Genomic DNA, 16939 nt, shown 5'->3' on the forward strand with positions numbered 1-16939 from the left:
GCAATCTAGGAGGTTACACTCTTCAAACACATATAACTTTAAACTTGCTAAAGTTTGAACCTAGGTTTTTGGTATGAGGAAACTCCCTCTCAACTACTGCTACTTGTTTAAACTTTGTCCCCTCAACTATAACCTCACAACCAAGTTTAGAGGTCGATTGCGGTACATCCAAAATATCCATCTAGAGGAGTCTACTGGCTTATACAATAGATCACATGCTAATAATGACTCACATTACTTTCTTAAAATTAAAGGAAGGTAGGATGCATGCATGCCTCATATTATTAAATCAAATTCAAAGTGATTCCCCTCCTATAAAGAGTATGGAGTAATCTCATACGGTACCTATGAGTATAGGTGGGATGCAAAACATTTTGTTCCTTAAAATGACATTCCCTTTCTTTCAAGATTATCAAGCCTCTTGATTAGAATGAGCATGTTTGCTTGCTGACGCTCCCCTCTTTTCTTTTCTTTTTCTGGTAAGCTAGTTGACTTTATGGTCATACCCTATATCTATTACCATGTATAAATTATTACAAAAAATTGCAACACTCAAGGAGAGCCAGAGCATATTTCAAATTGTTCTTGCAAAATTCTTCATGGTAGTTACCTCTACTGATGCTATGTCTACTATAGGAATAGGCTAGGAAAACATATAGAAATTACATTTCAACTTAGCAATTTCATTTTGAAAATTCTTACTTAGTTGCAAATTGTTAATGGCACCAATTAGAGGCCATTTGCCTCACCTTGGTATTGCAACACACCATTTATTCTTCACAACTATCACCTTGAGTGATGAGAAGTTAAAGGGAGGTGACCCCGTTAAAATTAGCTAATGCATAAGATATAATGATTTTACATTGCCTCCATATAACAATGAATCATTTGCATTTGGTTGTACTCCAAACCCTTCTAACTAGAACATCTCTTATCCATTTAATGGTTTGATTAATTATCTGCTAATGTGTTAATGAGTGGCATTAATTGTCAAATCATTAACCTTATTTGTGAGAACACCCACTTACTCATCAAAGTCTTCAACAATCTCAGCTAGTTTTTCATTATAGAATTAAGTTTCCAATTACAGATTTTCCTAGCTGTCAATGCATTTATGTTGTTAAGAGAATCATCTTCAACAAAAAAATTATTCATTCTAATCATCAATCCTTTCTCAAGTCTTTGCTAAGATCACTTGCAATTCCACTTTGTTCTTAGTGTTGATAGAAAGGGGACTGGATAGATTTGCAATTTTCACTTCATGGTTTCTTAAACTACATGGTATCCTATACAATATCAAATTATTCCATGAGGCTCCATCAAAACTCATCGTACCCCTCCACTCCCTTGCCCAACCCCATCAACAGGGGACCTCACCCCTTTTATTTGTGGATTAAATATTCGTTTAAAAAAAATCTGCTTTGTGCAAGCTCACAAAAAATGTTTTTCCCCATTTATTAGATACACCTAAAAAATGTGTATTCAACTTGTTTGTTCTACAACTTTAAGAACCTCGTTTCTATGTCCAATAATTCATTGGTTGAAAAGATTGTGCTATGACATCTACAATCAAATATATGATTATTCTAATGCCAATATAGATGATACCGTGATGCAATTGTCGCTTTCTCTAAGTAGTGGACAATTGACTATATATGGTTTAGTTGTCATCCCCTCTCCTTTTTTGTGGTTTGAAAACCTCATTACTACAAGTTTCTAAAAAATACATTTCCCCTCAAGTCAAATATCTCTAGAAACATATGTCTTTGAACTGTTGCTCTTACTAGAAATTTTTTATATCAACATCCAAAAATTAATCTGTTACTGGGTTGAAAGACCAATTTTCTTAAAATTGCTTCTATAATTAAAAAAATTGTGATACTTAAGAGACATCCAAAATTTAATTCCCTATTGGATTGACGGCTTAGGACATGGCATGATTTATAGTCCAATATACCATGATCCTATGTTGACAAAGGCAATCCTAGAATGGAAGTGGTCCTTGTACTAACAAAATAGTTAATTGGCTGGAGAGGCTATGCTTAGTTGCTTGGCCTCCCCTCTTTGTAGCTCCAAAATATAAAAAACAGGACTTCATACATGTTTCTTGAAAATATGTTCTTCTCAAGTTGGAGATGTCTACATCCAAACAATAATTCCAAACTAGCTCATAAGCTTGACCTATGATAAGATATAAAGTTTAGATACCAATCATTATGTTAATAGGGATGCCACAATGGAAGTGGACCTTCTACTAACAAAGTAGTTGATTGTCTGTTAGGAATTACAAAAGGAATGACTAAAAGTTGTCTTTCCTAGAGTTAAGTATGACTATAAAATGTATGTTAAAACTTCTTCCACAACTGAAAACCCCTCACATAAATGCTAAAAAAACTAATTGTACATTGATTAGAAGGCTTTGGCCAATTAGTCCAATACAGTATATGATTCTTATGCCAAAGGGTTGATACAACACTAGAGGTAGTATTCTTACTGACATAATAGTTGATTGGTCATAGATGAGTATGTTTTCTTGCTCACACACCTGCTCTCCTCCTTTTCCTCTTTTATGGCTTATAAATAAAATAAAATTTCCCATGAAACAAATTTCTATAATGTTTTGTTCAAATGGGACATGCTTAAAAATTCATATTGGAATCCACAAAATGTCATCCTCTACTTAAAATGATTCTCGTCACATAAGCTTATAGAAAAATGTGTTTCCTCTTTGACCATATTTTCTTAAAATGTGTCTTGGAATCCAATGATATTCAAATCTTACTTGACCATTGAGGGAATGCCCATTGCATTGTGGCTAGTGTTATCCCTTCTTCGTCATATCTCACACTACATTCCTCTACCACAAATAATGGTGCATCTACTCTAAGTCCTCACTTTGACACCCTCATAGTTGTTGGAAAGTCTTCATTGCACTACAACTATTCATTAGATAACATTCTTATTAGACCCCATCTGCATCTTTGTTGTCTGGCCACTAGGGTGGGAGGTCTCTAACTTCATGTTCTTCTCATGGGCTTTTTCAATGGTGTGATTTGTCCCTTTCAACTTATAGGGAACTCTCTCATTTGCCTTGCACTATAATTTTTTGTTGACAATTCTACGAAGCTAATCATATGATGATTCTAAAAATGAATGAATGAATGAATTTTAATAAACGTCGTTGAGACAAACAGTCTAAGGGACCAAGGGTTGAAACATTCATAATTTTCAAGTTTTGTTTTAACTCATTTGTTGTGAATCTTGATCAAGAAGCTATAAGTATTGTGATGTTTAACCTCCTCAAATGACCAATCTAAGCTATATACCTCCAAATTGTTTTTATGGATGATGGTAATGATTTATTAGGAGGGTTAGATAACCATTTTCGATTATATTATTAAGAGAATGTCCATCCCATTGTGGCTATGGTTTTACCTTCATCATCTCATACCACATTAATCTACCATGATCTGTGGTGCAACTTCCTTGAGCCATCACTTTAATATCCTAAAAGTTGTGATATTGCAATTAGAATTCAATTGTGTAGTTTTTGAGTTAAACTCATTGACCCATGTTCCATAAGTAGTGGTTCACACAAACCGCATGAGAATGAATGGAACACTTAGCACTCATTAGATCTAGATGATGCTCAAAGAGATGAAGCATTGAGACTTCCTGGGAGGTCACCCATTGCTATTAGGATTCAACTATATCATTTTTTAGTCAAACTCATTGACCCATGTTTCATTAGTAGTTGTTCACATGAGCCCACCTCTCATGAGAATGAATGGAACACTTAGCACTCATTGGATCTAAGTGATGCTCACAGAGGTGAAGTAGTGAGACTTCCTAGGAGGTCACCCATACGATTGAAAAACATATAAGAATAACATGAAGATAGAGACCACCCACCCTAGTATGGTTAACATCCTGGGAACTGGGAAGTCCTAGTTCTTCACCTCTGTAAGCATAACCTAGATCCAATGAGTGTTAAGTATTTCATTCATTCTCATGAGAGATGGGTTTGTGTGAACCACTACTAATGAAATATGAGACAATGAGTTTGACTAAAAAACTACACAATTGAATCCCAATAGAAATATCACAATTTGACTTGCTATGGAAAATATCTCCTACTTATCACATTAAAAGTTGTTAGAAAGTCTTCACTCCACTACAACTGTTCACTAGGCCAACTTCGTGATAGACCCCACCCACACCTTTGATGTTTGGCCACTAGGGTGAGTGGCCTCTATCTTCAATGTTATTCTTATGTGCTCTTTCAATGGTGTGATTTGGCCCTTTCAACGTAGGCTGAATTCACTCACTTGTCTCCTGCAATGTTTTAATGCTAACAATTACACAAAACTAGATGTATGATGACTTAAAGGAAGAATGAATGATTCGATTTTAATAACATCAATGAGACCAACAATCTAAGGGACCAAGGATCAAAACATTAACAAATTTTCAAGATTTTTTCTAATGCCAAGTCTCTTGTGAATTGTGATCAAGAATCCATTAGTATTATGAAGCTTTGCCTCCTCAAATTGCTAATCTTGATTACCCACTTCCAAATTTTTTTATGGATGAAGGTAATGATTTATTAGATGGAGGGTGGGATAACCATTCCGAATAAGATCCATCCTTCAACATGGGAGTTTTGTCCATCTTCTTAATTGTAAGGGTTTATCTTTTATGTTTGTTAAATTAGTGACTTTCTTTTCTAGATGGGTCTGTCTTATTGGCTTCTTCCTTTTTGAGGTCATGTGCTTCTATTGTTTCTCAATTTTTCTACTTGTAGAGCTCAATTCCACATGATCTACTTAGAAGATTGCGATTATATTTTTTAACTAATAATTTTAATAAATAATCTATTTTCTATTTATAAAAAACTTCTCTCAAAGCAGATACACCTAACAAAGTGCTTCTTATAACCTAAAATATTAGTTTATCCAATATATTTTTTAATCTCATTCTCCCAAATTGGAATACACGTTAAGATCTTATCTAACTAGGGCCCTCGAATTCCTTCCCATGCAGCCGTTCAAGCTCCTCAATCTCTAAAATGTACGATGCTGTTTTCCCTCTTCTAATTGAAGAGAATATAATAAAAAAATTCAACGTTCAAATTTTTTCCACACAATTCTTTCTCACGCTTAAAATAACGCTGGAGGATGGTACAAATGCACAAATCTCCATAGAAAATGGGTCCTAATGCATATGCTTTCTTCTCGCTAAATATGGAGAGCTTAAGGAACTTCAATTTCCATTCAATAAATATATAATTAGAAAAGCAGTATGCAGATAAGCAGGGACTTTGCCGTTCCCCAAAACTAATTAAACAATATTTTGAACGTTGGGCTGGGCAGAAGAAACTCAATTATCGGGAAAGCATTGTACGCCTCGTTTTTCTATTTATTCTGTTGTTTTTCCGTTTTTTAACCCATAAAAAGCAAAATTAAACTCTTGAAGTTTTTATCTCTTTAGTCTTCCGAGGCCAAACTATTAAGTTTCCTGGAGGGTTTTCAGGTTGCTGGTTTGCCGTGTATTTACAGAGATTTTCACTGTAAATTTGCGGAATTTTTCGCTGGAAACAGAAGTGGCAACACCAGATTTTGACAAGATGGGACGTCCTCCACCTAAGGGTGGATCTCAATACTTCCGTTTTACACAGAATGAGGTACTTGCCATTTCTTGTCAATCCTATCGAATTTCAATCTTTCTGTTGCCTTTTTTTCCTATTTATGGGGGGATCACTGTCTATTTTACTGAATTTTCACTTCTGGGTATATTGTGAGAATGGACACAAGTGGATTAGGAGTTTGGATTAGCATATAATCTTCAATTTGTGATTTGAGGGTATGTAACAGATACATTTATGTCTTTTTCTAAAAATTCAATAAAATTGGAACTTTTTTTTTCCCCATCATTTGTTTAATGATGAAGAATTGTTTAAGTCACTTGAAATCAAAAATTGGTAAATGTGATCTCCTTATGTATAAGCATAAGAAGTTTGTTTTCCATATTCTTGTTAACTTGTTAAAATTTTCCATTCCTTAATTTTTATACGTTACTAGCCAAATCTGGTTGTATGATTCCCAAGGTTCTTTAAGGAGGTTCTCTAATTATATATAGCTTGACAACTTTTTTGCCATCATTTTGCTGGCATGCTTCCCTCACCACCACCTGCTCAACTGGAGGAAAATAGCACTACAAATGATGAGCACACTCTAGAGTAGAAGCAAATTGCTCTACCTCATTTCAAATTCTTGGATCATACATTAACCAGAACTCTACTGCAATAGGGAATTATCAAATTACTTCAGAGTTTTAGTACCTTCCTCCCCATGGTGGGCTCATTTATAAGTTTTGTGAAAATTTCATTTAGGTTGGAGGAGGATTTTAACACAGATTGGGAATTCTATTTTTTTATTTTTTTCAAAAATATTCAATGACACAAGTATGCTGAGAAGGGTTACAAAATCAACTTGCATGCGGCTTATTAACTCCATTTACATCAGTTAATTGGTATAGGTCTTCATTCAGCTTTTTTGTTTCTCCTTTTGGTGGAATCGGCTTTTGGAATCTGACTGTTGTTTTTATAGTTTCTTAAAAATGAATTCTCCAATTATTTAATCCTTGTCACAATTTGAACTCTTATCTCTGTCTCTCTGTATTATAATCAGGGTCTCTTTAAATAAATATCAGACCAATGCAATGTGTATTTTTTTCAAACTTTTATAATATATTTCTCAGCTTTTATACTGATTGCCTTGTTTTGTCCATTAACTCAGTTATTTTCTTTTTTGTTGTCTTTTGGCTTTCTGTAGCATTTAAATGCACTCATTTGATAGCTATTATCTTTCTTTGTCTGTCTTGCAAGTATGCTTTGTCTTTGTACTTTGATAGTCCGGAATTTGTGAAACTTTTTATTGTTTCTTTGGCAAATTACAGTTTCGGTTCTGATTATATTATTCTTTTCTGGTGTTTTTTTTTGTTTGGTTTTCATACACATTTTAAAAAAATCTGTAACTAGGTTCTTCAAATTTAAGTGGGATTTTTTCCTTTCATTTTTTCAATCTAGTTGTAAAGAGGGTTTTCAAATTCTTACAAACATCCAAGGATACCTGTTTTATGCATTTGTTCCAATCAGAGTTTCCAGACTTCGACTTGGCTTGGACCAGGCAATGCTAACTAGTCTCATGACTCATCTACAACTTGGCAACGACTTGGCAAAATGATAAAACCCTTGAAATTATATATTTCTGTATTCCATGACCTGGGCCGAGTCATAAAAACTCGGCAAGGTCTGCTCAGCTCGGTGACCCGGACTACTCACTTGTGGAGTGTCATGGAGCTCTGATTCCAATCCCATTCTATTGGTGATTCTCTTGTGAAAATTAGAGTTTTATTGAAATCTGTTGTAACCTAAGTCACAGCATTCGGTGAACTTCACGGATGAAGTTCGAATTTTAACGCATTTCAAATATTTTCATAAAATTCATTGAAGTTTGGTCCTAAATTCATACGTTCAGCTGGATGTTAAAATTTCTAAGTGGTTGGCAAAAGAACAAACCATTTGTTGTAGTCCCAAAGCTATCGTGCTTAGTGCTAGCTGAAACTCACCCACAACATGTCTGCAAAGAATACCTATTGCTACTCAAATGCAGACCTGGGTCTTTGAAGCATACAATGAAAATAGTGTGTGTTCTCAGATCATATGTTATAAGTGTTTATATATATCCCTTGGCGCTCAAATTTGAGGGAATAATAGAGCTCATGGAAAAGGAATATTGAAAATGCTGATGGGAGTGCAGAAATGGGTGTTGGAGATAAACAATGCCACGTAACGGCAATAAGCTATACCTGTTGGCAGGAGATGAGCTGCACTGTATGGTGTGAGCAAAGTTGGAGAGACAAGTTGCACTGTATCAGTTGAGTTGGCATCCTCCATCTACAACATCTTCTGCATCCATTTCTTACCAGTTTGTTTTTATTTGTGTTTTTAGCATAAAATTTCTATATAGTTTGTAAGTATAGAATCATATATATTTTATATACAATATATTTGTTTTTATTTGTGTTTTTAGCATAAAATTTCTATATAGTTTATAAGTATAGAATCATATATATTTTATATACAATATATCTATTGCTATATTTTAAGTTGCAATAATATTCATTTTTAAATTTAAAACATTATATTTAATTTGATGTACATATCATATTAAAAATTGTTCAGTCAAATATTAAATGTCATTCATTTTAAATTAAATTGTTATGAACTTAAATAATTTAAATATAAGCTATTAGTAAATACGTCTTTAAAATCACTATTTTCAAATGACAAGTTGTTTTATATAGTTATTAAAACTTAAACATATATTATATTATAATTAAATCTATATTATTTTTTGATGTTATTATTTAATAAATTAGTGTAATATTTTAAAATATTTAATTTAGATTTTGAGCCATTTATATATAATTAAATTTAACTTAAATATAATTAAATTAAATTAAATTGAAACTTAAATAATTAAATTTCATTTACCAACTAAGCTAAATTTAACATATTTAATTTAGATTTAACAAATATATCATTTTAAATATTTAATATATTTGTTTTGTTTTAAAATGATATAGATATACTTTGTTAAATTAACCAGCAAGGTTAAACTATTTTGACAATTTTTTGGATGTATTACTTTATGTTAAAAAATAAATAAATCTATATAAGGCAAATTTAATGTGGATTTTTTCCTGACTTTTTACCCTTGCTGAAATTCATCCGATATTTATGAATCCTGAACTCGAATTCGAACCATGTGACTTAGGCTTTAACCAGTGATGCCAATTTTTTTTGTTCTTTCCTTTTATGAGCTCTTGAAAGATTTATGAGCTTTATAAGATTGGATAGATTTTTCTAGCGATTTGTGCTTTGCCAACATCTCTATTATTGCTGCTAATTGTAGCATACATATCGAATGTCAAGTTTAGGTGATGCCTACCGATTCTCTCATTGTTTATCAGAGAAAGACACATTTTATGGCTAGCAGAGACACCTGAGGAGACCAGGCTGATTTGTGGTAATAAAATACATTCAGTTGGCAGACTGATCAGGGCAAGCAGGGTTGCTTTGACTGGTTTTCCTGATGCCTTTTAACAAGCGTCATCCTCTTTGGCTCTTCTGCTAAGCAGAGTGCCACCTACTCTTATAAAGAAGAAGAAGTGCCTGCTGGTTTTATTAGTTTTTTTTACAGAACAGTCTTCCCAACAAGATGATTTGGTAGCTTCCACTGCAAACTTATCTGTTAAAGTTGGCCTGGATGCAATCTGGTCTAGCAATAACAAAGAGGACCAACCCTTAAGTTCAACCACTTAATTTTTTTCCAACCGCATGTTTGGCTGCAAGCTTTATTAAAAATATAATTGTAATTGTTTTCTTTCTGTTGCCTTTGTTGTTAATTTTTTTCCAACCGCACGTTTGGCTGCAAGCTTTATTAAAAATATAATTGTAATTGTTTTCTTTCTGTTGCCTTTGTTGTATGCCCAGTTTAGTTGATTTTGGTGCAATATTTTATTTATCAGAACTACCTGTTTTACTTTCTTGTGGCCACTACACACATTGTAGCCATGATTTAGCACACACCATACTTCTCCACATTCCTACTTTTCAAGATGCCATTCATATTACCAAGGTTTTGGAAAGCAGTGTAGGACTTCAACAAATATGGATGGTCCATGGCCTGTACAAACATGATTAATGCTTCAAACTCGGGGGTTGATGATAAAAATGGCCATAGCAGATTAAAAAAAAACCAATACCCCAGTGCAACACAAATTCTGGCTACCAAAAACAGAAGTAAAAGAATTACTACACAACCCAAGAATTCTTAATGATTGATTTGCAAGATTAATTTAAATTGTACCTAAATAAGGAAAGCACACCAAGATTTAATAACCACCATCAATTTTTATTTTTTGAAACTGCATTGGCTTCAACTGTAAATGAAGTGCATAACAACTTCCTTTCCACCTGATCACAGTCCAAAGAAACTGCATGGTGGGAGTATACTATGTTCTGGATTACAAACAATTGAAAGAAAATTGCTGTAAGGAAAGCACAAAGGAGGCAAGCCTATTAATACCACTGACTCAGTGGAATGCACATGCATTACTAAAATTAAAATTGCATCTTCTACTTGTCTAATCGCGAGTAAGGGGCACATCTGCATTGAATGGGAAAGCTTGTACAACAACAGAAAGTAAAGCAAGCTCTCTTCACTTTTTAATGATGGGCAATTACAGAAAACCACTTATATTGTTGGAAAAGTAAGTATTAACAATTTAAGAAAAACTTACTTGTGGTATTACCACCCAATGTTACCATTTGAAATGCATAGAAAAATAAGGTTGTGGCAGTATAACCATCTGAAATATTACAGTTATAGTCCATAAGCAATATTATCACTGATTAACTGCTGATAAATGAAAATATTGCTGATGCAAGTACTGATGTGAAAAATAAACTACTGAATCACACCTCAATGGTACCGTATATCAGGAGTAACCCTCTCATCTTGTAAATTTTAACAAATTTAACTTAATGATTGATGGAATTTACTGGTGCAGGTTTATAGCTCGCTGGAAATGGTGCTGCAGTAGGTCTGCATGGTAAACAGGTGCTCAAAATTCTACACCATTTCATACCAAACACAATTAACACAATAAAAAATTGAAATAGCTGCCAAAAATGGTGTTAAAATCAACATTAGTTTACCAGAACCTAAAGGTATGATATTGGAAATTGATATCAGACTGGTATAGGTCTACCATGGACACTGGTACAGTAGGTACACTCCCTTATTATCTTCAAAGTCCCTAATAGAAAGGTCAAATCCATCACCAAAGAACTTGATAAGTTTGCAATATGACTGGGTGCTACCACACCTCAAGGATTTAACCCTACCTCAATGCTCAAGTCAAGAAGACTTTCAACATTTGGATGGTATGGTGTCATGTCCCCATTTTGGAGGCAATTTGATTTAATTAATTTAATTAATTAGGTTGTCCAAAATAATAAATATTTTATGGGGATGACTAATTAATTATTTTAATTAAATAAATAAGTGGTATTAAGTTAATGATTTATAAAGTTATCAAATAAATAAATATTAAAAGGTAACTTTATATTTAATTAATTTAATAAAGTGACTTGAATTATAAAATATTTTATAAAGTCACTTAATAGATAAAATAAAATAATGTTCTAGAAGTTTCTGGAGGAAGTGGAGAAAAAAGAATAAATAGGCACCTGGGCTTCATTCTGATCATCCAGTTGTTTATTTCTCTCTTGACATCAAATTGTCATTCAGTCACATAGTCTATTGTGGAGCCAAGTGGTTTCAGATAGTCAGTTGATCTTTGGGAACGAAAACTCCCTTGGATTTGCATAACTAAGGAAGTGAAATATCTTCTGAAGGGTTGCACATTTGGAGGTGATACTTCAATCACTTCAGCTAGGGCATCATTGGGCCTAAGGCCATTTTTCAGCATTTCAGGATTTCAGGGGGCATTTTTAGCAGGGTCGAAATTATTGGAGGTCATTTCTAGCAGGTCTGAAATTATAAGAAGCCATTTTAAAGAAAAACCGAAAAAGCAGGCTGAAAAAGCAGTCCGGAAAAAGTAGGCCAAAAAAGCAGTCCGAAAAAGCAGGCCGAAAAAGCAGCTCCGAAAAAAAGCAATCCGAAAAAGCAGTTCGAAAAAGCAAAACGAAAAAAGAAAATCCGGAAAAAGCAAGTGGAAAAAGCAGATCAGAAAAAAGAAAAAGCAGAAGGGGCAGCATTGAAGAAAATTATTGTAGCCATCTACAATCAGGTTCTTCACGTCTCATTTGGCATATTCTCTGAGAAATGTAGGTTTTCAGATGAGTACAAAATATAGCTTCAGCACTTCACTATTTCACATTGTACTTGTCTTTGTTTGCCATTTGGCATTATTGGTATCAAAAGAAGACTAGGATTTTGCAATTGAAAGAGCATTGCAATTTTTAGACTATCTATATTGCAAACTTAGAGTTTGATGATCAGCTTATTAGTTTGCATGCCAATTGTTTGACAAAATGTTAATTGGCTGTAAGTTCTCTTTTTGGCATAAATAATGTTATAATTTTGCATACTAAGTGTTTATTTTAATGACACTTGGTTGTAAGTGCATTAATGCCATCTTAGGTTGCATCCAAAGTATTTGTCATAACACTAGTTGCTGTAGCTGCATATTGCAAGTAGTTAAGTCTCATATTTGTATTGAATATTGTCAAGATTAGTTGCACATTCATGTTAGGTCATTGATTAGACAATCTGGAGTTTTTTGTGTAAGCATTCTCTTTGATGCAAATCGAAACAAGAGTCATTGCAGCAATCTGAAAAGTTATATCAGTCATATGACCCCTTGTATGCAAAGTGTTTGACAAAATTCTTCGAGCCTTCAATCAGCATTTTAAGGTTGGAATTGAGCAGGATTATTACATATGGCCAACAATCTTTTAGCATTTCTGTCATTTTCAAAGTGAGCGACTTGCAAGAATATGTCAGTTATAATCTTCATTTGACAACAGGAAATACAGAATGAGTTCATGCTTGATACCTGCAGCAATCAGTACAGCTAGGCAAGATGGAAGGTATGGCTGTGATAGTATGAAAGGCATGGCCATCTGGAGAAATTGTGAGTGTATCTACATCTAGCAGGAGTTTTAAGTGGTGTTTGACGAAGCCAGAACAGTCAATGCATATATCTATAGTGGTTTGAGTGTCATACGAGCAACAAGGAGTGGTCTCTGAAGTTATTCGTGGCTACCTTATCCAACAAGTTGTGTTCAACAAACCAGTAGCTTGTGCTATATGATGTTTCAGACCTATAATATTTATTTCTGTTTCTGATTTTGTTACATTTGTAAAAAAACTACACAGTTGAATCCTGATAGCAATATCACAATTTGCCTTGCTGTGAAAATATCTCCTACTTGTCAATTTCTCATTGTGGTTGTTTGTGAAACATCTTCTATTCATTGTACTTCTATATGGCTTTGACTTTCTATTGTGTTCAATTGCAACAGTGGATGAATGTATGCTGATTTTCATATCAGTCTAATAAAAGCAATGTGTTCTCATGAATGGTAGTTCAGGTAATCATTTTTTTGTTGCATAACAAAAAAATATAATTCCAGGAGTGTAACAATGGCATAGCTTTAGAGTAAATCTATATAACCTAAATTATCACAAAGATTGACCCAAAAACCATGCAGTTGAAACCTAATAAACTGTCATGTAATTTGATAGACTGCAAAAACTAAACTTTAATATTGGATTGCTGTCAAACTTTTGTTTTGTATTGTTCAAGTTTTAATCTGATAACTTGAACATGGTTTTTTTCTTTTGCTTCTGGATTCCTTTATGTTGCCATGTTATAATGCTAACATTCTTTTTGTGTCATTTTTTGGGATAGACTGAACAGATGGAAAAACTGCTAGAGGAACTCAAGGGTGCATCTCCTAAGGATGTGGTGGAATCCCTTGCCAAAAAGTTCAAGTGAGTTTTTTGGTTTAAAGGGATGCTTTAAGATCTTTAATTATACACGTGCTCTAGAATAGGCATCAAAGTCTTTCAATTCAATTCCATTAGAAGCAGATTATTATCGAGTTTAGGTTCAAAAATGTTGGAGGTTCCACATGTTATACACTCAAAACTGGGAATGTTATAACGAATTGATCTTAATGAATTTTTAGAAGCTTGTTTCTTCTCCGAGAGAAACCATTTTCTAATTGCATCATCTTAGCATATGAATCAATCTTGTCACTTTTCATGAAATGCAGTGCTACACCAGAGCGAGCTGGAAAAGTTCCTGTACAAACAAAGCAGGTTGTAATGTGACACTTTTTCTGGAATGAGCTTTATTTTAAACCTAATGCATATCATTTAGTATATACTGAATATTCAATTAAATATATGATTCAGATACTTCGCTGGTTCACAAAGAAGCGGTATAAGGGCAAATGTACAGCAATATCAACTACATCAAATACAGAACCCTTGCCTGTTAACGACTGTCCTGCAAAGAGTGTGATTGCGAACTCCAATGAAGTTCCTTCAGGTGAATTTCTAGGTTATTTTATTTGCACTATATCCCATTTATGCATGCATTGCTGTGGTAGTGCTATATTGCAGAAACTTCAAACATCTGTATTCCAATTACATTAAACCCTATATTTCTTTTAATGCAACTGCAAACAATAATGTATCTTTGCTGGAATTATTATTGTTTTTATAGAAGGCTTATTAAAGGATTTAGTTCCTGCTAATTTGGACCTACTTAGGGAAACCTCCTTGTCTTTTTTGTCAATGATAAGTATTTAAAATTATCCCATTTGGTTTTCTGAATTTGCAAATAGCTGTTAGTTGGATGCAATATACATTTTGGCACAGTGAATTACATTTCATATGGATTTGTAAAAGAACTCAGATTACTTCAATTTCCAATGAACATTTTAGAAGTGATGTCATTATACTTTCTCTAACTTTACCTTCATTTTAGTTTGATTTATCATAATGCACAATTTTGTAAAGCCAATGCACTGTGAAGTCTGCAACTATGGTTGCTGCATCAGACATTCCTTAGCTAACCTGCAAAGGTTCATGGTTGGCTCATTCTTCAAAGTTCAGAATATGATTTTAAACTTCTTAAAATTTCTATGTAAGGAGAAGGCCTCACTTTGTGGTCATGGGCCATTGCCATTTAAATATTATCATGATTTTTGGTGGTTTGATTTTAATTCTTTTGTTCTTGCGCTATATTTTGTGTTCAGATTTTTAAATTTTCCATATGCACTTTATATGATGATTATACTTTTAACTGTGAACCAACTATTTCCTACTTGTATATGAATACTGATAAATTATCATTCCATGTACATTTCATTATAGGTATTATTGGACTATTATTAGATGTATTTTCTCTTATTATTACGCAAGTTGCCAGTTCTGGTTAGGGACTGGGTTTGGGTTCGTTTTGGATTTGTTTGTACAAAGGAAAATAAATTAAAAATTGTATATGTCTATGCAGTAGCAATTAAGTTCAAAATATGCCACTATGTTAATAGTCAAATAACATAGCTAAAATAATGTCAGTGTATTAATAGTCGAAACTGGACTGTTATGATAATTATAAAAGTTTTAGTTCAAATAACATAGAAAAATTCCAAAAAACACCACCATATTGATGGTTTAGTTCAAAAATAATAATGTCAACTGTCAACAATCAGCCATCACTGATTGAATGCCAAATATCAAGTTTTTCATCCTTCTATCCATAAATGAAATATAGTTAACCTTTTCAATGTATTTAGCTGTCAATACTAGAGTTGGGAGTTGGTTTGACCTTTTTAGGACAAAAACCTTTTTGCAAGATATAAAAATTAAAAAGTGCAAAACATGCCCAGTTTTTATCAGCAGAACCCCAAATTCTCCCTGGGTTTATCTGGATTCGACAGGTATGAACCCACACTCTGTGGGCTCGATCCTGTCCGAACCCACAAGGAACTGAGTGCAGTCCAGGACCCTATTCAAATCAAACTAGGACCCGGGGAGATCCCCTGAAGGACCTCATATCATAGATTATTACTAAATAAATTTCATTCTCAGCTATGCAGAACTGATACTACTCATTATGATCATTAATGATTCTGAGGTGATTCCTCATATGATTTAGAGTGTTCCCAGATTGGGATAGTTTCTTGCAATTCACAATTTTATAGCCAATCGCTAATAGCTTCGAGAGCATCTTCAGGGGCCAAGGTAGTTGTAATGTCCCCAACCAAGGGTTTGATTTATTTGAATTTTCTTGTGTTTTCTGGTCATGAACAAACAGTGCAACCAAAGTCATTCTGTTAACTATTCCATAAGCTAATTGCCAGCATAAACCCTTTACAGGGAATTTGTGAATTTGAGAAATGTAAAGTTTAAACAGTTACAGTATGCTTACATTAATTACTAATATTCAGAGCAAACTAATATGTATAATCTAGTGATTCTATGAGAAGTTTAATGGCTGAATGTATAGCAAATATCTGATGGTTCAATGAAAAGCATACAGCTCCAAACATATGTAGATATAAGGAATTAGTTATGAATAGATCTTGCAATTGAAATGTTAACCAGCAACTTACAAACTCCAGAATTCTACAAAAAATTGATTGTCAATGCTGCATGAATCTGCAAATTATTGACTGGCTTGATTGTACAACCACCCAAATGGATGTTTTTTATGCTGATCATCCCAACCCAAGTTATAAGGGATGTGAATTGATTAGCTGCACGGTATCAAATATGCTAAATATGGATCTGTGATGGTTGTCTCCTAAAACCCTGTTGTCTTGCTCCTGATTGACAACAACAATCACCAACTATAAAAACTAAATGTATTTTAATACTTTGACATGTCCAAAAGCCCAATTCGAAAATTATATCAAGGAGGCACCAATCTTCATTTCAGGCCATTCAAGCTATCCTTTATATCCATTTTTAAAATTTAGTAATTATCTTAATTCAAAAAAGGGGACATGACAGTAGTAGCCTCAATGAATGAATAAGAGGATGGATGTGTTTATTCCCACCAGCTATGGGTTGTCAAGCTACCATATTTCTTTCATGGACAGGATCTATCATCTTTATGTTTTCCATGAGGTGAAGAATTAGGAATAATTTATTTTCAGGTGTCCTGCTTACTGTAAAACTTTAGGAGACTTTATGTAACAGATCCTTGGATTTTGCCCCTGGTTTGCCTGTGGGTGTGGTTGAGGTAATTAATAATGCCTCTCATGACTCCATTTGCCCTGAAGTGAGGTTTTCTTATGTTTGCAACTTATTTGAGAAACACAAAA

General features: G+C 33.6%; 1 protein-coding gene across 6 annotated transcripts in view; it reads left to right on the top strand.

Annotated features, from left to right (window-relative positions):
• Positions 1–4960: 4960 nt before the first annotated feature.
• The window catches only part of LOC149554077 (protein SAWADEE HOMEODOMAIN HOMOLOG 2-like), a 58842-nt gene continuing 46863 nt past the window's right edge, over positions 4961–16939 (top strand). The window contains exons 1-5 of one of the 6 annotated variants that reach the window (XM_089789411.1): positions 4961–5399; positions 5491–5683; positions 13510–13592; positions 13877–13922; positions 14019–14154. In XM_089789411.1, the coding sequence (XP_089645537.1) occupies positions 5627–5683; positions 13510–13592; positions 13877–13922; positions 14019–14154 (322 nt within the window). In that variant the 5' untranslated portion in view covers positions 4961–5399; positions 5491–5626. Of the gene's footprint in view, positions 5400–5490; positions 5684–12622; positions 12874–13120; positions 13190–13509; positions 13593–13876; positions 13923–14018; positions 14155–16939 lie in introns of those variants that run through there. The other 5 variants (XM_089789410.1, XM_089789414.1, XM_089789416.1 and 2 more) reach the window with 5 other exon arrangements.

Source organism: Cupressus sempervirens, chromosome 6 (assembly GCF_028749045.1).
Source record: "Cupressus sempervirens isolate cs-2001-9-10 chromosome 6, ASM2874904v1, whole genome shotgun sequence".
In the NCBI taxonomy this organism is placed as follows: domain Eukaryota; kingdom Viridiplantae; phylum Streptophyta; class Pinopsida; order Cupressales; family Cupressaceae; genus Cupressus; species Cupressus sempervirens.